The following is a 26555-nucleotide window of genomic DNA, read 5'->3' as shown; positions in this document are numbered from 1 at the left end:
CAAACTACTCCTGCGAGGGTATAGTCACAAAGGTGTATCTTCAATTCTACATAAAATTTAGTCGTTTCTTCAATTCTAGGGCAATTTAGGAAGTCGTTTGACTTAGATATGCTGCTTTGAATGTCTCCACCTTGTATTCCCTTACTAGTTTGCATCTGGAGACTATATTTCATCCCATGTCGGAGACTCACTATATGAGCTTTATTTCCAGCAGAGTAGACAAACAAGGTGAACTCCGAAAATAGCATACCTCTGCAATTTCAATGATCCAATTTGAGATTTTGGCTTTCTTCTCATTAGGCGAAGACGCTCAACAACCATCCCTCCCAATCCTAAAACCTCTAAGACCTCGATGCACTTGATTTGCTTGAGTCTCACAATGGAGGGTCGGGGGGAATAGTCGAAGCAAGGAATTCTTGAAATCCCGCATAGGAAAGTGTAAAGATAAATGATGAGAAGAAAAAGTCACTTATGCCAACCTAGAGTCAGACATCAAGACACAATTGCATTAATTTGACTCCAAACTAGAAGCTTAAAAGGGGGAGACTGAAAGCATGGCAACAAACATGAACATAAGAATTGAGGAATTGATCTCTACCTTCGCATTAGGCTCTTGTTCCAAAGTCCCAAATTTTTTGTGATGCTTCTGGACATGTGCAAGCTAGCTCTTACAAGGTGCAAACCAAGATGAAAAGCCCCTGAAGGCTTAACATCATACTCCATCAGGATGGTCGTCAACGTCATGACTAACAAGGAAGAAGGCCCTACCAATGAAGAAGCTTCTATCAATGGGGAACTATAGGCTCAACCATTGGTGTCATTCCTCTTTTCACTTTGCCCACGCAATCAAAAGAATAGAAGGCCCTTCAAGGTTGGGAAGTAGGAGGCAAAGGAGACGAAGCATCTTGTGATAAACTCTTACTCTTAATGTAGACAAATAGGGTGAGGGATGTCAACTAGAATCGGAAGCTCCAATGAAGGATGCGCCTTAGACTTGGGCAGCATCAATGGCTTTCCTTTGTTTTGTAATGTCCCCTTTTTAGCATTCATAGCATGATGTTGTCGTTAGCCTATTTCCCCACGGTCCCGTAGGCTAACCAGGACATCAAAAGGGCTTAGAGGCCATTTGGCCTAGATAGTTTCAGTTACAAGTCTTTTTGAGGGGTTTTGAGGCAACTTTGGGCATACTTACTATTTATAGTAAGTCATCTTGGGCATGGGTGGACATCCAATGGCAGCGGTATGTCGATGGTAATTGTTTAAAATCAGCAAGAAGACTTGTTTATCATTGATAAGATTTGTTTTGCATTGATAAAGCTATTTTATAAAGTTAAATTTAAATATTTAACTTTATTAATACATAGACTATAGTTTGTGGGAAATATTTAAATTAAAAGAGTCCCTTTTATTTTATAACACATTGGAGACATAAGTTACATAAAGGGAGTTATGTTTTATCCCACATTGAGAAAACGAAGGATGGAGCTCTTGTGAGAACACTATAAAAGAAATGGAAGAGCTTATTTTAAGCATGGTTGGAAATATCAAAGAAATTGGAGAATTTTCTGGAGGTTATGTCTCAATAGTTTAAAGGACGAAATCCCTTCAAGCTGATAATTTTGACGCCATTGAAAGATATGATCTTGAGATTCAACAGGGTAGCAATCCGAAAAAGAAGAAACGAAAAAGCAGTCCAAAAAAGCGGAACCGAAAAAGCAGGCGGAAAAAGCTGAATCGAAAAAGCAAGCAGAAAAAGCGGAACTGAAAAAGCAGGCGGAAAAAGCGGAATCAAAAAAGCAAGCGGAAAAAGCAGGCCGAAAAAGCAGTTCGAAAAAGTAAAGCAGAAGGGGCAGCATTGAACGAAAATTATTACAGCCATCTACAACCAAGTTCCCTTGTTAGTATTGTTTTTTTTAGGGTATTATAAGTTTCAGCTGTAAGTGTGCATTATACCAGCATTGTCATTTTTGTAATCCATGCAAATGCCAAAGTCTTGGCCATATTTCATGAGCATTGTATTTTTTCATTGCAATTAAGAAGGTAATAGTTGCTAGTGTCATTTAAGCAATTTAATATCATTATTTATTAGCGAGTTAGTTTGCATACCAACTGTTTGTAAAAATGCCAGTTGGTTGTAGATGTTCATTTCTCATGCTTAGATCATATATATGCACTGAATATTGTCAAAATTAGTAGCACACTCATGTTAGGTCATTGTGTAGTCCATTATAGTCTTCTAGCACAAGATTCTCATTGATGCAAAATTGTAAAAAGAGTCATTTAAAGCCAGCTGAAATACTATATCAGTCATACATCCCTTGCATGTGAATTGTTTGATGAAATTCCTTAAGCCTTCATCAGCATTTTTTGAGAGCAGATTTGAGGAGGGTTATTACAGTGGTATCAGAGCTTGCTTGCAAAGTGTTTGACGAAATGTCAAACCACTGAAGTATAAAGATTTTTGGTGTTTGAAGAAGTTATAACCTATTGGGGTTATTACATGTTTATACTAAGCCTAGACATAGAAACGAAAGACACCACTAGAGGCTTTAAAGTCCTCGACAGGTGCAAAGAGTTCCTCAAACATACACTCTTGCCTTGGGCACCCAATGAAGAGGGAAAAAAGGACCACTTCGCGCTTATGGACCACTAGGAGAATCGCCCCCCATAGAGGTCAACTAGGAGATACCCAAATTCACTCAGAAAAGGCCCGACTTGTGGATAACAACAAAAGCTATGTAATGTCCCCATTCTAGCAAGCTCCTGCGGCTAGGCTAAGTTAGTTCATCATGGCGACCCTCGTGAGATGGTATTATGTTTTGAGGGTCTCTAAGGAAAACTTGCTACTTTTACTAAGTGTATTTTGAGGTGGTTTCTATTTTTAGCAATCCAATGGAGGCATTGGCAATTGATCTTCATCAATAGTGGATTGATCATATTGAGGGAGTTTGTATAATAAGTTGTTTATGAGGCTTTTAATTATTAAAGGGACTTTATCTTATTTCATGTTATACAATGGAATTGTGAATGAAAAGCCTCTTAAGTGAAAAGTGTCTTCATGAAGCCATGTGCTTGAAAGTTATTTATTTAAAAGAATTAGATGGAAGCTTCTCATTAAAAAGGTGTTATGATGAAGCAACTTTAATGAAAAGTGTATTTGTGAATCCAAGTTGCATTATAAAAAGAAGGCTTCATGAAGCAAATAGATCGTTCTTGTCTATTTCTTTTGATATTTTCTTGTGAGGGGTTGAAGTGTGAATTCTTGAGGACTGATCCGTCTTGATTCCTATATCAATTTGCTATTGTTGTGTAGCAAATTGGTTTGGCATTCTGAGTCCGAGTTTCCCATTCAATTCATTGCTGGGGTATAGTGAATTGAAATTATTTATACAATCTGATTTTGGATGCTTTCTATACTGTTGTTACTGTGACCTGAAGGGTTGCAAGTTTGGTATTTAGCATATCAATATTTGGATGCCATTGTACTTGAATTTTGGGCATCTATCATCTCTGTATTTAGCCATTGTGATATCTGCAATTAATTTACAGCAGGACGTCATTCATTTGTGTTTGGCATTTGCTATCTTGGAGCAGTGATCATTTTTCTTGAAGTCGTGAACGTTGGTAAGGGCTGTGATCAAGGTTTATTAGGCTGCATCAATCATTGAGGGCCTGCATTCTGAATTTGCATGCCTCATATTAGCATCTTCTGTTGTCATTACAATGTCATTGTTGTGCATTATCTTCTGCATTAGCGTGGCAACACCTGGCAGCCACGTGAGGGGTTTCCGAGCGATTTGACATGGCAGCATTCCATTCTTTCATAGCTGTGATATGCTCTTTGCTAAGACTTGAATGTGGGAGTTAAGGAGTTTGATTGTCATACATGTTTACTGCTGCAAATTGAACAACTCGGAAGTTATCAGGTTCCTTCCATTTGAATGTAATTTCATTGAGCAAATAAGCAATCAAATTGTTGCATTCAGTTGTTGGTTTATTGTAATCATGGGTTTGAGCATAGTTATTAGTTTTAATATATCTCAGTATTACTTACATTCTGAAAAAATCCAAAAGCATATATCTCTGAGAAATTGCAAAACCAAACACATAAAAAAAATTCATTTCTACTGGCGTTGCTAGTGTGAGACAGTTGGGCTCTTTTCAAGTTATAGAAACTATGAGTATGATCAAGATACTATGATATGCTTAAATAAAATTAGATGAAAAAAGTGAACTCTCTGAAGCTGCAAAGAAGGAGCTTTGCAATGAAGGTGAGGTAGAAATGACAAATTACAATGGTGATAAAGCAGCAATGTGAAAGACAGCCAAAGAGCTATGCATAAAGTCCAAGATGGTGAAGAAGATCACCCAAAAGCCAAGAAGAACCATGGAGTGTCCATAAGACCAAATGAAGCAAATATAAGATGTTTTAAGCAAGCTCAAGGGTTCGAGATGTTGAAGGTTGTTGAGAAGAGGTATTATACTGCAAAAGCAATAGTTGTAAGATCCCAATGGCCATCTGTGTGTCTACAGATACGCAGGAGGAATGTCTATTCCACAGACATCTTTGAGGCATGCACACATCCTAAGTTGTACAAGCTGCATGGTCAAGAATTCAAGCAAGAAACTGATCAAGCCTGTGGAGGGACATAGAGGCTTGCATGGAATTCCAGATTTCGACTAAGGCAGAAGCAATATGCAAGAAGAATTTCATGGGGTGTGATTTAAAACACTACAAATACATAATTGAAATTTAAAAAGACCTCAAATTTTTCAAAAGTTGTGCTCAAATCAGTGAGCACAATGAGTGAATATTCCAATCTCAAGCCTAGATCATAAGCTTCTAGTAGTCATACATTAAGAGTTTTGATCTTTGTTAGGAATTGAAGAAAGGAAGATAATGTGTCAAAAAAAGAAACTGATCAATTCCTTTGAACTCGATATTATAATTTAGCAGCTCTAACATTTTGGGTATGGAAGTATGTCTGCATTCTGATATTAACAATATTTGATGTTTACATTAATTATAGTCATCTTCCCTCCACATTTAGGGTTGATGTATGAGACTGAATCTTTTTTGCATATCCCTATTCGAATGCTCGATAAAACTATAGTCTTTTATTCATGTGGCCTTGTTGACGGTATTCCAGTGTAATGCGTTAAGGTTAAGGCGATGGACTACCCTATTGTTGATGAATTACTCTTAACTACTTATATATGTATATTCTTATTTTAAATTCTTTCAAAAATCTGATGGTGCAGTGACTGATAATTTATGTGATTATGAGAATAATATTGACAGACCAAAAACTTGAGAATAATAAATGAATTATTCTTCTGATACAATTGGGTTCAAACTGGAACAATGAACTGTAAATAGAACGAGAGAAAACCTTGGAGACTTAACTATCAATCGCTGCCGATATTGAAGACTGTATTGAAATGTATGTGTTTGTTTATCTTTGACCAGCGGAGGACAGTCTAAATACACATAGGGGGAGTCACATCCCTGATGGGAGTGACTCCTTGGAGGAGTCACTTCTCATTGGGAATGTGACTCCAAGTCACAGCCCACCGATGGTCAAGATCTTCCTAAGTTAGTCAATAAATAATCAAATGTTTTATATTTGAAAACTGATGTTAATGACTTATCATCATATATATATATCATCAAAAACAACAATATGATGTTCAAATATGTAAAAACCTTTGGTTTTTCCTCTGCAAATCTTAGACAGCCAATGAACTAATTCTATTGTTTTATTTTATTTAAACTATATCTCTTTGAATTCTTCAGATTGCATATTAACACAATGGAGAACACAATGGCCATTAAAACAACTCCAGATTTATTTAAATTTATTGAAATGGAAAGATGAGTTTTTATGAGCAAACTTATTATCAAATTACCTATTTGATAATATTTTTCAAGAACCTATTTGCTGAATATGTTTGCAATTGCCTCCAATTAGCAAGGACGTCTGAAATGCATTCACATGGCTTAATTTCAAATGCAACCAGACTTCACACCCAATATCCGAATGTTGAATTCCGATCCCAATTACAACAGCAGCAGAATTATAAAGGACATATAATGTCAATTTCACTTCACAGGTTACCCACGTGATTGCAGAAGATTTACTTGGCCACTTGCTAGCCGTATTTCAATGTCGCCGATCACCTACAATACCTCAGTAATGTCCAAACTGAAACCCCCAAAACCACATGTATTTCTAGAATGACACTTCCAGCTATCACAATAATCAGTTCGATCCCTCCTTAATTGCCAACGAGCAACAATTAAATTAACCTCCAGGATGTTCGTCTCCTTAGCACAGTGAACACAGTAGGAGAATCCAACAAATATCAAATCCACAATACTTCAGCAGTGGAATAAAAACACTTCTCAGATACGGTGACGAACAGTAGAGAAGTTGGGAAAACTTAGCTATACCTCAGCAGCTAAATTGCAAAGTATCTCCAAACCCTTATACATCAGCAAGAGCATACAGTTAAGAACCCAAGAAAAAGCCACAAAGGCACAAAATCAAATATATAATCAAGCGTGTGTTTCCCAATGAAATGAGCTCTCATTTATAAGCTTTCGTTGGCAGAAGTTTCCATAAAACTCCACTTCAAAAATCGTGGAAGTTTCCCCAAAGAACTCAACACTAGAAACTTTCCAACTTGCTTTTTAGAAATATCTCTTAAAGTCATTATTGTAACATTGCAACTCAATGAATAATTAATAAATAAGAGCTCATGCAATTATAACCTGATTAAACGCAAGTGACGACCAACTGCCAAGCCACCCACTACACTACCAAAAATAGCAACTACTAAAAATAGTAAATCCATAACTGAGACCCCCAAAACACCCTGTCAGCTCACGAGGGTCGCTATGGTGAACTGACTTAGCCAACTGCAAGAACCTGCTAAAAAAGGGGACATTACAAAATATATATTTGTTTTCAATATAGAATTGATCCTAAATGAACTAAATCATTAACACTCCCTCTTAGTTCAGAAGGACAAGGATACAACATGAACATTAGAACTCACTCAAGAACAAAAAACTCTTTGATCAAAAGATTTTCTACATATATAATAATATGAGGGCATTTGACCTATCAAAATATTAGCGTATAATATTCATCAAATACACTTTAATATTATATGAATCAATTAGAGCATTGGCCTATCAGAATATCAATTTAATGGTATTCACCAAGTACTCTGAGTAATAGCCTATCAGAACATCAACTGAATGATGTTCACCAAATACTCAATGTGGTAATGGCCTATTAGAATATCAAGGCAGAATATTCACCAAGTACCAAAATAATATATCTAAATAGGCAACTTGTAGATAGTCAATTTAAAGCTATCTAACACCTAGTTGTTGATTTATAAGATAAGGCCTCTTCATGATTTATTTCAACATTTACTCAAAATTTATATCATGATACAAGTGGTCGTCACCTTTCAATAACTTCTCCAAGTACAAGTGAAAAATCATTCGGAAGTTATCACTTCCTAATGATAGACACAGGTTCCATAACTTTATATTATTTATAATATGTAAAGTACAATAATCAATTATTCTGAGATATTTTCTCATAATTTACAATCGTACCAAGTTCCTTACAAAAGTGTTCCACCTTTATCTTAGCAAGTGGTTTGGTAAGAGTATCTACAATTTGATTCTCTGTACTAATATACCTCAACTCAATCACATTCTTCTCAACCATGTCTCGAACGTAGTGATGTGGTATCTCAATGGGTTTTGATATGTTATGAAACATTGGATTTAGAGAGAGTTTGATGCAGCTCTGGTTATCACAATAGATAATAGTAGGTGGTAAAGGCTTCCAAAATAACCATACGGCTTCCTGTGCTCCCATAGATGCAACTATGTATTCGGCTTTTGTAGAACTCTATGCTTCTGATGACTGTTTTCTACTGAACCATGATATCATTGCTGATCCCAAGGTAAAACATCCTAATGTAGTCTTTCGATCAATAGAGTTTCCTGCCCAATCAAAGTCTGTGAATCCAATCAGATTCAATTCAGTATTAGTGTATCATAGACCATATTTGGTGCAAGACCACCTAGGACAAGTTGTTAGCAAGCAAATAAGAGTCTTGGAAAGACTTAGGAGTAATGAGGTCCCTAGTTTTGAGTTCCTTATGCATGTGGAGAAACAATGTAATTCAATATAGAAAACTTGGTGTCAAAATGTTGTATTGGCAAAATGTTGTCAATTAGGTCCATTATTGCTAAAAGTTGTCTTAGAGGGTCAATTTAGTGTAGGAGGGTAGTTAGGAGTGGAAATGGCCTAAACATGGCCTAAATAACGTCCATGGTTAATTTGTAGTCATGATGTTTAGTTTCATAAAGTTTGAAGAGTGACAATGCAAAGATTGTCAATATTGCAAAAGTTGCATTGACAATTTTGCAACTTCTGCATAAGTTGCACATTGACAATTTTGCAATTTTCTTGTCCAAGAAGTTGCAAAAGTCGTTAGAGAGGAAAAAGGGGTTATCCATGAGGAGTTGGTTTTAGTTGGTTGAAGAATGAAATGTTAAAGCCCTCCAAGTCATAAAGGTAGAGGTTGGAAGTTTGAGGAGTACGGATGCTAAGAGTAAATGGCAAAATGTTGACAGTTTTGAATAGTAAAGAATGGACTTGATATCGATGTGATTCACCTGATCTTTTATGTTTGGATTTAGTGTTTGTATTTTTATCACTTGCTTTTTGTTTTTCTTTGAAGGTTCTATCAATCTGTGGGTGTTTGTAATAAATGATTTTGTGATCTACCTATTGGCTAGCCAGTACTACGGCAGACTTCACAAAATGGTGTCTACCAACATTCCCCATGGTTGGAAAACTCTGAAACCTTGAGAAATGCTAGTAGACACTTTGTTCTTTGTATCATAGAAGGGATGGAGCATGAAACACAAGGCAATGTACTTTCCTTGGAAGCCCTAGGCAAGACTGGGTTATTCTCAGCTAGAAATTCAAACAAGGAATGTTGGATTCTTGCAAGGGTTAGCTATTTTGATGGAATGGGTGTAATGGAAGGTAAGAGCATGGAGTGAAGGTGCTATGGGTGCAAGGAGAGGTGTTGCAAGGCAGATTTACCTTTGACTATCCTTAAATGTTGTCAAAACCTTAGTAAACCCTTGAAATTTGGGTTAGGGCATCTGGTGTACCTTGGGAAATCAAGACCTCAGGAATCTTGAAGGTCTTTGAAAAGGGTGTTCTGAGTTGGGATCAGTTTGGAGCCTTGTTAAGGAAAGTTTAGCACAGATCCAGTATTAGGCCATTAGGAGGGCTAATTGAGGGCTATTAGGCCTAAAAGGAGTTTTCTCGTGTTTTGAAGAGATTGTATAGAAGTGAATGGATGAAATTTTGAAGATGGATGTAATCCTATCCAAAACACCCTAGGAAGAGCCTCCAACCCTTGCAAGACAAGATAAGTCATTAGAAAGGCCTAGAAAGAAGTTGCAAACTAGTAAGCAAGCCTCACTAGGTAGGTTGGTCTATTGGCAAGTTATCTCTAAGTGATTAGGGTTAGCCTTTGTGTAAGTAAAGCTTTTCAAGGAGCGGGTATCATCTACCTACACTACCAGAGACTAGTTCCTATCAATATTAATAAGTAACACGAAGATATCTTAGAATGTATTTTGCTGCTACTAAATGTTCTTGTTTGCGTTCACACATGAACTGACTAAGAACACTTACTTCATAACAAATGTTGGGCCTTATATTTACTAAATACATTAGATATCCAATGATTTTTCGATAGAGAGTGGGATCAACATTCTTAGAATCTTCAGTTGCCTCTTTTAATTTGAATAGATTTGTTTCCATAAGGGTCTTTATTGGCTTGTTGTCCACCATGCTAAATCTTTTGACTATGTCTAGTGTGTACTTCCCTTGCTTCAGGAAGATCTTATTGTCATGTTGCCATACTTCTAGTCCCAAGAAGTAGTGCAGAAGTCCCAAATCCTTCATGTCAAACTCGGATGCAAGATCTTGTTTACATTTGTCAATTAAGTGATCTTCTCCTATAATCAAAAGGTCATCAACATAAAAAACCATAATTAACATATCCCCTTGAAGTACTTTAAAGTACAAATTAGGATCTGCAATATTTTTAGTGAAGCCAAGTTTAGTTAAGTGATCATCTATCCGTTTGTACCAAGCTTAGGAGCTTGTTTTAGTCCATAAAGAGCCTTCTTTAATTTACATACATGTGACTATTTGTTGTTTACTACAAATCCTTCGAGTTGTTTCAGATAAACTTCCTCTTCTATAACACCATTTAAAAATGCAGTCTTAACATCCATTTGATGAATTTTCCATCCCTCGGATGCGCCAATAGTTATAACAGTTCTGACAGAAGTATATCTGGCTATTGGGGCAAAAGTTTCCTCATAGTCTATTCCTTCCTTTTGAGAGAAACCTCTTACAACAAACCTAGCTTTGTATTTGTCAATGCTTCCATCTGCAACATGCTTGATCTTTGGAGGAGACAACCAATTTGTTTTTAGGTCTGGGAACAATGTCACAAACATCATTCTTAAGAATAGAATTATATTCTTCTGTCGTAGTATCTTTCCAATTTTGATGTTTCAAGGCTTCTTTTACATCAAAAGATTCAAACTTAGATATTTCACTCATTATTGCAATGTAACTAGAGAATATATTTGGACGTTTTCTTTCTCTAATGGAATCAGATGGGATGGTGCTATTTTCTTCAATTAGCTTTCTAGCCCATAGAGGTCTTTTCTTTTCCTCAGAGGTGCGAGTAAGATCCATAGGTTCAGCGGAATTATCTTCTTCCATTAGAATCTCCCTCTCAATGTCAGGGTTTGGTTCTTCTTGTGTCTCTTCTGAATGTTCATCCTTGAATCTTTTGAAGGTTGTGTCTTCATCAAATATTACATCTCTTCTTAATTCAATATTTCCCTAACTAGGTATGTAAATACGATAAGCTTTAGATGTTTCACTATATCCCACGAAGATTCCCCTTTTTCCTGAGGGTCTAGCTTTGTCCTTTTCTCCTTAGGAATGTGAATGAAGACTAGGTATTCAAATATTCTTAAGTATTTAAGATCAGGTTTCTTCCCAGAAAATGCTTCTTTAGGAGTTTGTGGTCAAGGTGAGAGTGGGGACATCTGTTTTGAATGGAGACGGCAATATTAGAGGCTTCTCCCCAAAGAAAGGTTTCAAGATTTTGATCATGAAGCATAGCTTCAGCTATAGTTCTATTCTTTCTCTCTGCTACTCCATTTTGTTGAGGACTGTAGGGTACTAAACACTCCCTCTTGATCCTGATTGTTTTACAATAATTTATAAAGATCTCAAAAATGTATTCTTTTCCATTATCAGTTCTTAAGATTTTGATTTTGTTTCCAGATAAGTTTTCCACAAGGGCTTTGAACTCTTTAAATTTTGTCAGAATTTCTTCAGACTCTTTACATTTCAAAAATTAAATCCATGTTTTCCTAGAGAAATCATCTACAAATATGATCTAGTATAAGAAACCCTGAAGAAAAGGAGCTAACATTGGTCCACATAAATCAGAGTGAATAATTTCTAGTACTTTGGTTTTTCTTTCACTATTATGAAAAGTGGTGTTAATGTTTTTTCCTAGGGCCCAACCTTTACAAGTCCCTACATAGTTAAGATGAAGTTTCGGTAATCTAGTTACCATTTTCTCTAAGGAAGGAAATCCTCAGAAATGAAGGTGACCTAGTCTTATGTGCCAGATTTCATTTTCTTTGTAGGTATCATGAAGAAGGGCTAAATGAGAGCAAGAGTTTAGTTTGTAAAGACATACATGTCTAGAACCAATTTTGTGAGCATTTTTAATATTTGAGTTATTAGGCCAAGCTAAGATTTTTCCCTCCATAAATGTGGCTTTGTACCCTTCATCTTCAAGAGCGGATATGGAGACCAAGCTTCTTTTTAGGCCTGGTATGTATAGTACCTTAGTGAGTCCAAAAGAGATTCCTAATTTCAGATTTATAGTACATGACCCTATTCCTTTTACTGGATAGCTGGTGTCATCTCCAATAGTTACTTCTTCAACATAATCTTCTTCAATTGAGTCTAGCTGATCTTTGAAGCTAGTAATATGTCAAGAAGCTCCACTATCAATTACCCAAGTATTTGATCTGTTTGATGCTTCGCAAGAAAGAGCTGAATAGAAAGCATTATTTTCATAATTCCTATTAGAATTGTTTAGAGTTGCAAACGAGGCTTGTTGCTTAAGTCTATCAGACATTTAGATGCTGGATGATCAAATTTATCGCATCTAAAACATTGCATTTTGGAAAATTCTGGCTGCTTCCTCTTTCCTTTGAATTTTTGTTTCTTCCTTTTCTTATTTACTTGAGTAGAAAGAACTTGCATATCTTCTTTTGAGGAAGATATATTCAAACCTCGAGATATTTGCATGCATTCTTCTTGTATGCAATCAGCCTTGAGTTTTTCAAATTTAGGAAGTTTGGATCGAGAGCACACTCCTTGTCTAAAAGTATCCCATGATGGAAGTCCTTTTAGAACCATTATAGTTAACTCCTTTTCATCACAGAGATGAGCTATTGTTGATAGTTGATTCCTCAACTCAGATATTCTCATAAAATAGGAGATTGTCTCTCCTTTATTCATCTTAATAATTGAAAGTTGGTCTCTTAGGGTGATGATTCAAATAGTATTGTTGATCTCAAACATTTTCAAGAGCTTTGTACATTTCATGTGCAATATCAAGCTCTGAGATAATTGGAAGTAAGTGAGTTTTAACATCATCCACAATTAGTTTTATAGCTTTGTAGTTCTCACTTTCCCATTGTTTCAGTTCATCATTTCCTTTGGATGGTGGATCGGAATTCTCAATAAATTTGTTTAAACCATTTTCTCTTAAGATTAGCTTCATCCGTAGTTTCCATCCCGAAAAATCTGAATTATCCTCAAGCCTGTCTTCTAGTCTCATGTCATTCACCATTTTAAAAATTATAAAATTTCCGTAATATTATAGTGTATTCAGGATAAGTCTGATTTAGGTCGTCTCTTAGACTTGCTCTGATACCATGTTAGTTTCAGACTTTACTTCTGAATTATTGACTCTCAAGTACTTATGTATGTATATTCTTATTTTAAATTCTTTCACAAATCTGATGGTGCAGTGACTGATAATTTATGTGATTATGAGAATGATATTGACAGACCAAAATCTTGAGAATAATAAATGAATTATTCTTCTGATATAATTGGGTTCAAACTGGAACAATGAACTGTAAATAGAACGAGAGAAAACCTTGGAGACTTAACTATCAATCGCTGCCGATACTGAAGACTGTATTGAAATGTATGTGTTCATGTATCTTTGACCAGTGGAGGACAGTCTAAACACACATGGGGGAGTCACGTTCCCGATGGGAGTGACTCCTTGGAGGAGTCACTTCCCATTGGGAACGTGACTCTCCAAGTCACAGCCCACCGATGGTCAATATCTTCCTAAGTGAGTCGATAATTAATCAGAATTTTTATATTTGAAAACTGATGTTAATGACTTATCATTATATATATGTATGTATGTATGTATGTTCGAAAACAACAATATGATGTTTAAATATATATTTGTTTTCAATATAGAATTGATCCTGAATGAACTAAATCATTTGCAGTTGAGATGTCTATCTATATGGCAGAATTTTTTTTAAAGTGTGGAGAGTGGAGAGTGTAAGAAGATCAGAAAGACCAAGTTAGTAGCTGAATGTCTACAAGAAGATGCAGATGGTTAATTGAATAGGATCTGCACAAGCAGTGGTCTAGTGTTAGTTACAGATCACTCTTCTTAGTGAATCCTAACAGGTTCTCAAGTTCAAAAGCCTCTAACAAGGTCACTTTTAATGGGGTGAGCAGGATCTTAACAACTCTCAAGTTAATTCCATTAACTAGGTGGCTCATTAATTTGAGTTAGAAAATGCTTTAACAAGATTACTCCTAGCAGGGTAAAGCTCCTAATGAGGCTAGAGGTGAATCCCTTTACCAGATGGCTCCTAACTAGGAATTATTGTAAGTTCCTAACAGGGCCAAGCCTTTAAGAGTGCAAAATACTTGTGGGTATCAATTTCCACCATGGGTTTTCCCTCTCACCAAAGGTTTCCATGATGAAATTCTTGGTATTATTGTGTAACTTGTGTGGATGTTTTTGTTTAATGTTTCATTGATAAGTTCACAAGTTAACATGGATGAATGAATGGAATTAATGGTTAAGTGTTGGATCTGATATTGGTTAATCAGCATTGTGAAGTTTGGTTAATGTTAACATCTCTTTATTATTCCTGACAACAAAAGTTTCCTTTCCATTTTATATTAAAACCTCAAGAAATATGAGTATTCCCAATGATAAAACCTTCATGCATTTCAATGCTGATTTTAGGAATATACTAATTCGGCTCAGTGAAATATCAATCTTTTATCAAAAGGACTAAAAAATTATAACCCAACCAAAAATAGAAATTTGTTGGCTTTATATATTACAGCCCAGCACACCAAATATTAATTCTTATTCATCTACAGACAAGAAATTAGTCCAAACTCTTTATTTTGTACCTAATCAAACAATGAATATTTATCAAGCTGCACCTCTTTGTCACTCATAAAACCTTCAAAGACTAGCAAGAAAACCAGCTGTAGAACCACTGTAATATCCCCACATGATATTATACGCAAATTCTTGGACAGAAATTTGAACTGATATTTTCATGCAATAGATTTCAAATTATCTGGCAAAAAGACCTGGATAAAAGTATAGTTTCAGAAATGAATATTGCAATTCAATCTTCAATCAAAAGAAAAATTCCAATCTAGTTACAAAAATTACAGCAAGACTGGATAATAAGCTTTGAAGATTTTAAGCACAAGTGAGACACCTAGATGACATCTCCAACTGACAATGGGTTTTTGTTCACTGCCTCCAGGCTCAAGTGTTTCTGTTGTCAAGCTTGTAAGAGACTAGTAATCGAATTGTATTACCAAGCCTCTGTAAATGAGCTTTCTTTTGTTCTTCTAAAGAGCATGCCTATGAACCTTTGATTTCCCATTTCTATCTTTTCCTCTTCTTTCTATTTTATCACTTTTTAAAACTCTTTTAACATTAAAAAGACTTATTAATTTGCATTAAGCTCCCATAAAGTCATTTTTAATATTTTAGAAAGTTGGCATTTAAAATTCTAATGTCCCAAAAAGGGGACATTACATCTAAAGTTTTGACATTTATTAAAAGTTAAAACTAATTTGTTGAACTCTCATGTTATTTTATTGTTGTGTATTAAGGATTCTGTAACATAGATGCCAAAAGAATGAATGCCTTATCAATGTTTTCATATAACTATATATAAAAAATCCAATTGTTAGCATACCCCTCCCCTTTGTCATCCCTAAAGATGGCCTCAAAAATATCATCCCACAAACACATTCCCTCATCCCTTGAAATCACCATCCCAAAGAGTCTATGGAACATAGATTATACTTAATAAAAGTTGCATAATCAAACTTGCATTGACAAACCTAAATTTTAAAAAATGATGTAAGGTCCCTCACCCATCTATGTGCGTCAAAGTCATTATGCACCTATGGATGTCCCCTATTGTACTAGCATTTGCTAATGTAAGTTAGTTGCAAGAATGAGTGAGGTCGTACGGTCTAACCATACCGATGAGAACATGTCATACGGTATGAGGGAAGAGAATGGTCATACGGTATGGCCAAGAATGGCCATATAGTGTGCAAGGTTGTCCATACAAGTGTTGAGTTTACCACCTCTAGCCAACAACCAAAGTAGTTCAAACAACATCCAGCGGTGAAGGTCGTACGGTGATGCTTTGAAGGAATATTGTTGTATGGTCAACAATAACTCTTCGGGTATACAAATTGTGACCGTGGTGCCTTATTTAGTTGCTCCCTCCATATGAAATATGATGTACAGTGAACTGTGGGATGTTGGAATATGATGTAGATTATCCTCACTTGGTTGCATTGTTGTAACTCTTCAAGATTGAATGTAATGATCAATTGAATATAATGTGTTGGCATAACTAATGTTGTGATGGTAGGTGATGTCTCATGTTGCCATGATACACATTTGGTTGCATGATGATTTGTTATTGTGTTTTCATTGATGTCAAGCATCGACCTAGTGTTCCTAGTATGTTATTGAGTATAAGTGTGATGAATAAGGTGTTGCAATGAGCTTCAGTGATAGCGATCCTTATGAGTTTCCACCCAAATTGGGTTTCCACGAGACCAAATCTCTGTGTCAAGTATTTCATTGTCTTGTGGATGTGTTTGTGTGTTTCATGTTTTAATTTGCTACTATTAAGCTAATATTGTGATAGCGTTTAAAGGTTGAGATTTTTCTCAGTTAGTAGATTATTGATTCACCCCCCTGTAATCTAATCTTTTAGGACTAATGATTGGTATCAAAGCTTGGTTACGGGTTCGAATCCACGCAAGTCACAGCTAGTGACGCTAGGAGGGGGATTATTGGCAGTGGCCACCGTCTCTCGTGAGGTTCACAACGTGGCTTAATTGCCTTTTATAGCTCTATAAGGCTATTGGTTGTATCGGGCATTGACAAATTGATCTTTTGGTGCAACGACAAATTTGACCATTCTAACATTATGGTTACACCAACAAGACAAAAACGTCTAATATTGATTATGCCAAACAAAAGCTTTCATTTAAAACAAAATAACGCCTCAAACTTGCCAAATTCGAAGTCAAGTGGAACAAAGCGTAATAAGGTGAGGGAATGAGTCCTACCAAAATTGTGATTAGCCAAATAGGGAAGATCTTTCAAATCTGATATGGCAAATAGAGTAAAAATCTAACTTGAATTCGCAATAAAAATAAATAATTTAAGTCGCATACCAAAAACATCCAACACACCGATCATAAATACCCTATCAAAGGAAAACTCCAAACATGCACAACAAGTGTCAACATGGCAACAAACACCTACAACCAAAAGATAAAAGATGGGACCGAGATATACATAAATCAATCGGGAGTCCAAAATAAAAATATTATTATTTTATTTAATGATGGGGATATTACAGTCCTCTCATCCTGAAAATTGCTTGTCCTCAAGCAATCGCAAACCGGGGTGTTCTAAAATTTGTTCACCTTCCCAAGTGGTGCCTTCCATTGGTAGAGTTTTCCAAGGCTCAAGAAACTCCTTAATAGTGTGTATCCTCAACTTCTTCTCTTAGATGTTAATGAACTCAATCGACTCCAAAACTAATCTCTTCTTCGTCGATGGGCGGTAGATCCTTTAACATAGTGAAATGTTGTCTTGCAAGATTCTTCAGGAAAGATACATGAAATACATTGTGGATTTGACTTCCTTCAGGTGGCTTCAATTTGTAAGCAACTTTGCTCGCCCTTTCTACCACACACTAGGGGCCTATAAAAATGCGGCCTCAATTTTTCTTTGCCACATGTCTTCAAAGATGATTGCCTATAAAGCTAAAGTCAAAAATACACCAAGTCACAAACTTCAAAACTTCTCTCCATTTGGTGCCTATCAACGTACATCTTCTATTGGTATTGAGCCCTCTAGAAGTTTTCCTTGAGAGATCTCAAAATATCTAATCCCTCCTATAGCCAATCCTTAGCTTTTGACAAATGGCTATCACCTTTAGTATGATGTCCACAAAAGATGGAGGTTCATAAGTGTACAATGCCTTCAATGGTGTCATTTTGATGGACATGTAGTATGTGGTACTATAACAATGCTCACCCAAATGCAACCACTTAAACCATGCCTTCTATTATATCGAAACGCAGTTCCTAAGGTAACATTCCAACCACTAATTCACAATCTTCATCTGTCCATCTGTTTGCAAGTGATAGTTGATGCTTGGCAACAACTCTACTCTTGCAAGCCGAAACAATTTTGTCCAAAAATTGTTGACAAAGTTGTTTGTCCCAATCGCTTACTATTGTTTGTGGCAAACCATGAAGGCAAAATACTTCACAAAATAACAAGTCTTCCAATTGCGTAGCTTGAAACCTAGCCAAAATAGCAACAAAATACACATACTTCGTCAATTGGTCAACCACCACGAAGTACAGTCCTTCCCTTGTACCTTCGGAAGCCCAGTAATAAAATCCATCAAAATACTATCCCACTTCTACTTAGGGATTGGCCACAGTTGAACTAGCGTAGCTAGTACAGTATACTCAAATTTGTTCTCTTGATAGGTAGCAGATTCTTGAACAATACTATAGGACATCGTTCTTGAGTCCCCTCCATGGAAACCTTTCCCTAATTTGTCTATAGGTCTTTAGGTACCCAAGATGCCTGGCCAAGGGGGAGTCGTGCACCTTTAAAATTTTCTCCTTCAGCTTGGACTTCAGTACCAAATAAATTTTGTACTTGTAGTGATGTCATCAACCACTTTGGACCTATTATCCTACACTTCACCCTCCAACATTTGACACATGATGGTGTTTTTGGAGGATTCAATCAACAGATGTGCCTTTCAATCCGACAATATCCAAGACAAGGCACATATGGTAGGCTTACTTGATAAAGTGTCCTCCACAACATTAATTTTCCCTTTCACATATTCAATATCAAAGTCAAATGCTTGGAATTTGTCACCCACTTTTGTTACCTTTTGTTCAGCTCCTTTTGATCCAAACAATACCTCAAGCTATTGTGATCCGTGTGAACAACGAACTTGACCCAATAAGGTACTATGAAAACTTCATCAAGGCATGCATGATGGCTAGCATTTCCTTGTTGCAGATGGAATACAACCTCTCGACTCCCATGAGATTTCAGCTTTCAAACGCGAATGATAGTCCTGCATTAGCATCGCCCGATGCCTTCTCCACATGCATCACACCAAAATGAAAGGTCGATTGAAATTTGGCAATGCCAAAACAAGATACGAATTCATAGCCTTCTTCGGGTTGTTGAAAATTCATTGTGCTTGTTCATTCTATTGGAAAGATCCCAAGTTTGTCAGATTTGGCAACAGTGCACTAAGCTTTGAAAACCCCTTTACGAACCTTAGTAATTGCATAACCCCCGTGCAAATCCAAGAGTCTTCAGAGGTGACTAGTCCAAATTCTTTTCCTAATGTACCTGAACACCCCAACCACTAACAATTTGTCCTAGATATAATATCTCTAACATTTGGAACCTTTTGGCAAACAATAACTATGACTCCATGATTACAAGAACTTTTTCCAAGTACCTCATATGCCCCCACCCCCCCGATATCTTCCTATAAATGAACAAGTCATTGAAAAACACTGAAAAACATCAACAAGAACTTGCATAGTTGCTTGTTGAAGATGTGGTTCATACAAGACTAGAATGTGGTTGGAGCATTGGTCAACTCAAATAGTGTAACCAAGAACTTGCAATGCCCATAATGCTAGCAAAAGGCTATTTTCTCCACATCCTTCTCCTCAATGAGGATTTGGTGATATCTGAGACATAAGTCTAGTTTGGAAAAATAGACTGCGTTGTGTAACTCATCCAACAAATTGTCGAGCATTACCTATTCTTGATGGTCTTCTTATTCCACATACAGTAGTCCATACATCCATAGGGTTCCATCCTTCTTTACCAACACTACCAATGACATGAGAGGACTATAAATGGTTGGATTCATCCCTTGTTAAGAAGCTCCTAGATTATCAATTCCCTCTCATCCTTGAATTTCTTAGGATGACGGTATGGTGTGGTGATGACAGCCTTAGCACCAGCCTCCAACTCAATAATATGCTCAAAGCCCCATTGGAGGTATGCCAAGTAGAATGTGGATGAAGATCATATCATGCTCATCCAATACAACCTATGAAGATCATATCATGCTCATCCAATACAACCTAAAGCTCATCACCTTGGTAGTAGGTTTGTTGACCCTTAATAAGTTATGTTGAGATCAAGCAACGAGTTGCCCAGAAAATGTCATCATGTTAGAAGATGGCCTCATCTTGTCATGTCAAGTTCTCCTTTAGGCCATCATTTTCCATTGCTCTCATAACAACCGTTTTGCCATCAACTTCGAATGAGAACTCCATTCGTTTGAAATTTTGTGTGTATTTGTCAAGAGCCTCCATCAATTGGATGCCCAGTATGACCTCCATGTCATCCAAATCTACTATTAGGAAGTCATTTGGCACCATGTGGTTTCCCATGGTAATGCTTAGTTGTGGGACCAAATGGCTACACGATAAGATGGTTCCTCTCGCCACCTTGACTTGGAATCCCACATGTGCCTCCGTAGGTAAATCTCTTTGCTTCACAAGCGATGAGTTAATGACATTAAGTGTGGCCCCACTGTCGAGCATGACTATGACCCTCCGTCCTTGGAGAGTACTTCATACCCAAAAAATTGTTCACCTCAGACTACAAGCAAGAGGGATGGTGCCTCCTCACCATACCAACGTGGCAATCTTATCTGTGTAGTTTATGATGACCTCCTTGGAAACTCGATGAACATCCCCTTCAGGTATCGATTCCTCATGCTCCTCATCGGCCAACATTACCTTAATGTAATGGATTTGTCCCTTGCCTAAGCATTTGTGACCTAGTTCCCACAACTCCTTATAGTTAAAATAGAGCTTTCACCTCCTAAGCGCTTGTTTAGTGGGCTCATCCAATGATGGCTTCTTCAGATGATGTTTGTTGTCTTTCTCCTTCACAGCCAAGGGTGCTTGGGCTGAGAATAACTCTTGGAGGAAGAAGATGTTGCCATGTCACATGCCCTCTTGATTGCCTCTAAGAGAGTGTTGGGGTTGAACCCTTTCACCCATCTCTTGAATGGTTTCATCAGCCCGTCCATGTACAACACAATCCATCCTCACTCCAAGATGTTCGTCACCAACATAGACAGGACCTAGAACTCAACAATGTAACTGTCAACCAACCCAATTTGACTCAATTGTGCCAACTCCTTGAAATTGAGTATTGGATCCTTACCATTGAAACGATCTATAAGTCTTTTTGTAAACTCAGCATAAGAAGCTACCTGATCATGGCCAAGAGTAACTAACCATTGATGCCACCATTCATGAGTGACTCCTTCCAAGCAAAGTGCAGCAAATGTAATTCCTTCATTAAAGTAACCACATTTGCGACTGTCAGAGTACCTCATTCTCAACTCAGCATAATCTTTCTAAGATATATCCCCCTCCATATTTGCAGTCTTCGAATCTTTCGGTAAGTGTTCTTGCATTTCTTGGAAGGTTGGTTCCTATTCTCTATGTAGTGTTTTAGTCCTTGGAGGGAATGTCAGCATCGAGGGCCGAGAGCATGAGGGATGATGGTTTTCCCTTCCCATAACTGAAACGTCGCTATGCCCATTATGCTCTCTAGATATTTTTCCTTCATCCAATTTTCGTAATGTTTTCTCCATGAGTTGCTAAGTGTCATTGATCTAGACTTGATTCCTAGTGAGCTCTACTAATAAAGTCATGACTTCTGTAGTGAGGTCTTGTGGATCGCCCATTCTACCAATTGAGTGATGTCACGTTCTTTTCCTAGTATAAACTTGCATTCACTTCCCACAAGCTGGTAGAGTCACCAGCTCTAATACCACTCACTATAATGTCCCTCACCCATCCATGTACATCAAAGTAACTATGCAGCTATGGATGCCCCTATTTGTACCAATATTTTCAAATGTAAGTCTGTTCCAAGGAGTGAGGTTGTACGGTCTGATTGTATGGATGAGATTAGGTTGTATGATATGACCATACGGATGAGATTAGGTTGTACAATATAAGGGCAGAGGATGGTAAGCTATGACCAAGAATGATTGTAAGATGTGCAAGTTTGACTATAGGGTGTCAAGTTTTCTGCCTCCAGCTAATAGCCAAAAAGTTTCATACATTGGCCAATGATGGTGGTCGTATAGTGATGCTTTAAACATATATTGTCACATTGTCAACAATACCTCTTCGAGCATACAAATTGTGGACCATGCTGCCTTGTTTAGTTGCTCCCTACATAAAAAATATGATGTACAATCAACTGTGGAATATTGGAATATGATGTAGATTATCTGCACTTGGTTGCACCAATGTAACCCTTCTAAATTGAATGCAATGATCAAATGAATATAGTGGTTACATCGACAAGACATAAACACCTAATATTAATTATGCCAAATGAAAGCTTAGATTTAAAACAAGAGTAACGCCTCAGACTTGCTAGATCTGAAGTCAAGTGGAACAGAACAGAATAGGGTGTGGGAATGAGTCCCACCGAAATTGCAATTCGCCAACTAAGGAAGATCTTTCACTTCTGAAATGACGAACAGAGAAGAACTCCAATTGGAATTTGAAATACAAGTAAATAATTCAAGTCGTATATCAAAAACATTCTACACACCGGTCATAAATACCCCATTGGAGGAAAACTCTGGAGGTGCACAACAAGTGTCAACATAGCAACAAACACCTACAACCAAAAAATAAAAGATGGACCCAAGATATACATTAATCAATCGAGACCCCAAAATACAACTACTACCTATTTTATTTGATGACAGGGATATCACAAATAATTTTCATAATTTCTTGAACAACACTCACACCCTATTCACCCCCACATCCAAGCAACATTATTTATTCACAATTTGTCATTCTCATTTTCTCTGGAACAAGTGACTTAATTTGATACCATGTAACTTGCAATCAACTCAAACCACACAAGAACATACATGGTGCTTGGGAGTATTCCCATGCAACTAAGATTCTGGATCTGGGAGAATAAAATGCTATTTCTAAAACAGTGTTAGACCTTGCAAATTGTAATCTTCACAAACTTAGAGAAATGCAATCTAACAGATTTAGGCCAAAATCATATCCAATGTAAGTTGTTTCACGCAAAGAAAAGTATTCAGAAGCATTAAGCATGTGGATTGCAAACAACTGTGATAATATTCCATATGAAATAAAGGAAAGCTCTTGTTCACCAAAAAAGATAAACTGCAGGGAAATGAATAATTACTAATTTACTACCACATGAACAAACTAAAAGCACATCAAAGAAGAGATGTAGTGAAAAGCCTTACTTCCTATGCTCAAGGACGCGCTGAATACACACTGACTTAGTGCCAGTTATCCTCAGTCCATGCTTACGCAAATATGCTTTGATTTCTTCCAATTTTAGTCCATTCAAATCACCTCCCTCTGTTGCAAATAAAACCAATTAGCAATATGTCATTCGACAATTAAAGAATTTACATCATAATGAAAAACTATAGTTACCACTAACATTGTTCTGGAAATTTGACTTTTAAATATGACAAAGCATTAAACAAATTAATTCGCTCAAAGCACCCTGAAGCATTCAAAGGCTATGAGCCTGAAGAACATCAGCCTTGCTCAAGGCACATCTCCCTGAAGGAAAAGTTATCAACTACAAAGACCCTCTACCAAAAGTACAAACACCACACAGTCCTGACATAGATATCTTGCCAATGTTAAAAGTATACAGCCAGCAAAATATTCTTGTTGAGACATACATTGAAATAATTAAATATCTGGAACAAACGTCACACAAAAATCAAAGGTGTCCATAAATTTAGGCAAGTGAAATAAAAGTGGACACCTACCAAAATCAGGAAGTATAGGAGCATATGCATGAAAGTTTCTTTTTGCATGAATTACCATGTCGTATGTTTTATTTAGAAAATCCAAAATAACTTTCTTCAAATACAAAATGGGACTTATTTAGCAAAGCAAACATTTGAATGAAACATTTAGCTGCTTATCTAATACAACCAAAAAAAGTGTTCTTTACTTGAACCAGGAAAAACAAATTTTTCCTTTCTTTGCACATACCTCAGTGTATCAGTTGAATGCCTACAGGTCATATGCACTGCTCTCCCTCAGCCTTTGAGCCGAACGAGAGTCAACATGTGTGCATTAATTAGCTAATGATAGTTCCCCAACCCCACATGTCAAAGAGCTCTTCATGGAAGATGGTATCTCTAAAGGCCTTTCTCAAGATTGGATAAAATAATTCCATTACAAAGTCGCTTAGGTGCAGCAAGCACTTTAGGGCAATGTAGCCCCAACAGCTTTCGGATGAATAGCTGCCTTCAGACAACTCATCTTATAAATAAGTAGAGGAAAACTGATAGCTCAACCGCAACAATAAAGTTCACAAGGCCCTGGGTTCAGTAACAAATTTTACATGCTTGAAATATTTTATAATCCTGAACTTCATTTAGTTATGGACAAAAATACTTACAATAACAACTTCATGTACAATTTACATTATCTAAATGGGTCTAAAGACATAAGGATAAATATAAGTACATGGTTATTCAATAGCTCAAACATATGAAAAGTGTTCATGAGGTCCTAGGTTCAATCCCAAATCTTGCATGCTTTAAATGTCTTATATTACTTAACTTCATCCAGTCAGGAATTTAATAAATTCACAATAACAAGTTCATACACAGTTTTCCATTAAAAATGATGTAGCCACTTATTCACAAACAACTAAGGATGTCTCACGTTTTCCCCAAGGTCCAAAACATCAGGGCATGTTAAAAAGAACATCATCATCATTTACCATTAATATGGATAGATACCAGTGCTGGGGCAAATTGCTAGCAACGTGGTGTATAAGTTATGCTATTAATGATGTGCCTTTATTTATGCATACATGAAAACCACTACCTCCAGAGGCATTTTGGGCAATTATGTAATCATCTCAAAGATGTCCATATTCTTCCTCCATGGGCTAAATAAAACCAAGAGTTAAATCTGATTCAGATCCCAAGAGACGAATAAAGTATAGAAGACATATGTAAAATGACTTGTAGCTAAGAACACAGATAACATTCATCTCTGAATCCAAAAGATGTATTCAATAGTGTACAGAATGTTATTACATGGAACTCTATTGAAGGAGACAAATGACTGAACATCTTCTCTTCTTAACTCAATCTATGTATTTGAAATACAAAATGCAAAGAAACCATTCAGTAGATGAGCAGCTTTCTCTTCCACGTATGGTCCTTTGCTTTCCATTGATTAAAAATAAATCATATCAAGAACTAACAGTAAGAACTAGTCACACAAAGGAAACAACCTTGAGTCTGAGAAGCACTAAAAAGATTGTCACAGAGCGATAGCAAAAAATGTTGGTGCAACAACAGATATAAAACCACGCTTACTAAGTAGTTCAGTTGCAAACAAGTAACAACAAGCATAGGTTTAGAGTAGCCACTTGGATCCATTAAAAAAACATGTGATGGTAATATACATTTTCATAAACATATGCTTTTAGTTTCTATAATTTTTACATCATTCTTCTGAAACCATCTATCATTCATCTAATAGCTGCAAATATTTCTCCCACTGTGCATTCCAATTTTGCTTCACTGACTGAATCTATGAATCTGTAATTTTTTGTAATGTCCCCTCTTTGAAATATGATTTGATAATAAACAATAATAATAAATTGAAATTTTGATGAATCTAAAAGAAATTATACTTCCAAGTGATGCGTATGGAATTCGAGAAGGATCTATCCATGTTGTCGGACCAAAAAAAGTAACCGCTGAAGATATCATACTACCACCTTCTGTGAGAATAATTGATACTACACAACATATAGCTAACATAACAAATCAATTACCTTAGATATATCATTACAAATTGAAAAGGGCCGCAGATATATTATTCAAAATCCAAATAATTCCAAGAGTTTGGATTTTCTTTCGACGACTTAAACGTCTACATTTTTCTAGCTTAACTAATAGTCCATCTATTATATCCCTTAGGAAACTTAGAAAAAAGATTAGTTTCACTCTAATTTCACTTATAAGGTATGTAGAGGAATAAATAAATAAAATTGAAATATGAATATGAAGGACTAAAATTAAACATAACCATAACTAAAAGTTAAGTTTAAAAGGCATAAGATGAAAAATTGTGACTTCATCAAACATGAGATATAGAAGAGAAAATGAACTGCATTTGAAAGGGGGATGAGAATGGAGGAAGGAATAAAGAACAAAAGATTGGAATCATTAATGGAAGAGTAAAGAGGAATGAGAAGAAAATTTAAAATAGGTTTCTTTAATAAGCGGAAATGGTGAAGGGTTGTGACTCTTTCAAAGAGTGATGATTATGAAAGGCTATGACTCTCTTAAAGGGCATAAATAATTGAAGGCTATGATTCTTTCCAATGTTGGTAACTGTGACAGGTTGTGACTCTCGCTCATATTGGAAGATGTAAAGGGAAGAAGGATTCCTTTGAGGAGATCATCCAAGAGAGATCAATGGTGGAAATATTATATTATTCTCAAAAGCAACCATGAAAAGTGGCAAGTCAATTCTCATGAAAGGTGATGACCCTTTCACCAATAATGTATAAAGAAGAAGCTATTCAAAGTATTCAAGGATCACTTATCTATCACAGCTCCCCAATACATTAAATCAGAACCAACTCAATCATCACCTATCATTCAAGCATTATTCACT

At 36.4% G+C, this 26555-nt stretch overlaps 1 protein-coding gene across 3 annotated transcripts in view; it reads right to left on the bottom strand.

The window, feature by feature from the left end:
• LOC149533888 (uncharacterized) overlaps window positions 1-26555 on the bottom strand; it is a 105875-nt gene that overhangs the window by 25090 nt on the left and 54230 nt on the right. For all 3 annotated transcript variants that reach the window (XM_089805272.1, XM_089805273.1, XM_089805274.1), the window contains one exon: window positions 23126-23243. In XM_089805272.1, the coding sequence (XP_089661398.1) occupies window positions 23126-23243 (118 nt within the window). The remainder of the gene's footprint in view (window positions 1-23125; window positions 23244-26555) is intronic.

Source organism: Cupressus sempervirens, chromosome 10 (genome assembly GCF_028749045.1).
Source record: "Cupressus sempervirens isolate cs-2001-9-10 chromosome 10, ASM2874904v1, whole genome shotgun sequence".
Taxonomy (NCBI): domain Eukaryota; kingdom Viridiplantae; phylum Streptophyta; class Pinopsida; order Cupressales; family Cupressaceae; genus Cupressus; species Cupressus sempervirens.
Note: the sequence above shows the minus strand (reverse complement) of the source record. Positions and strands in the feature narration are given on the sequence as shown.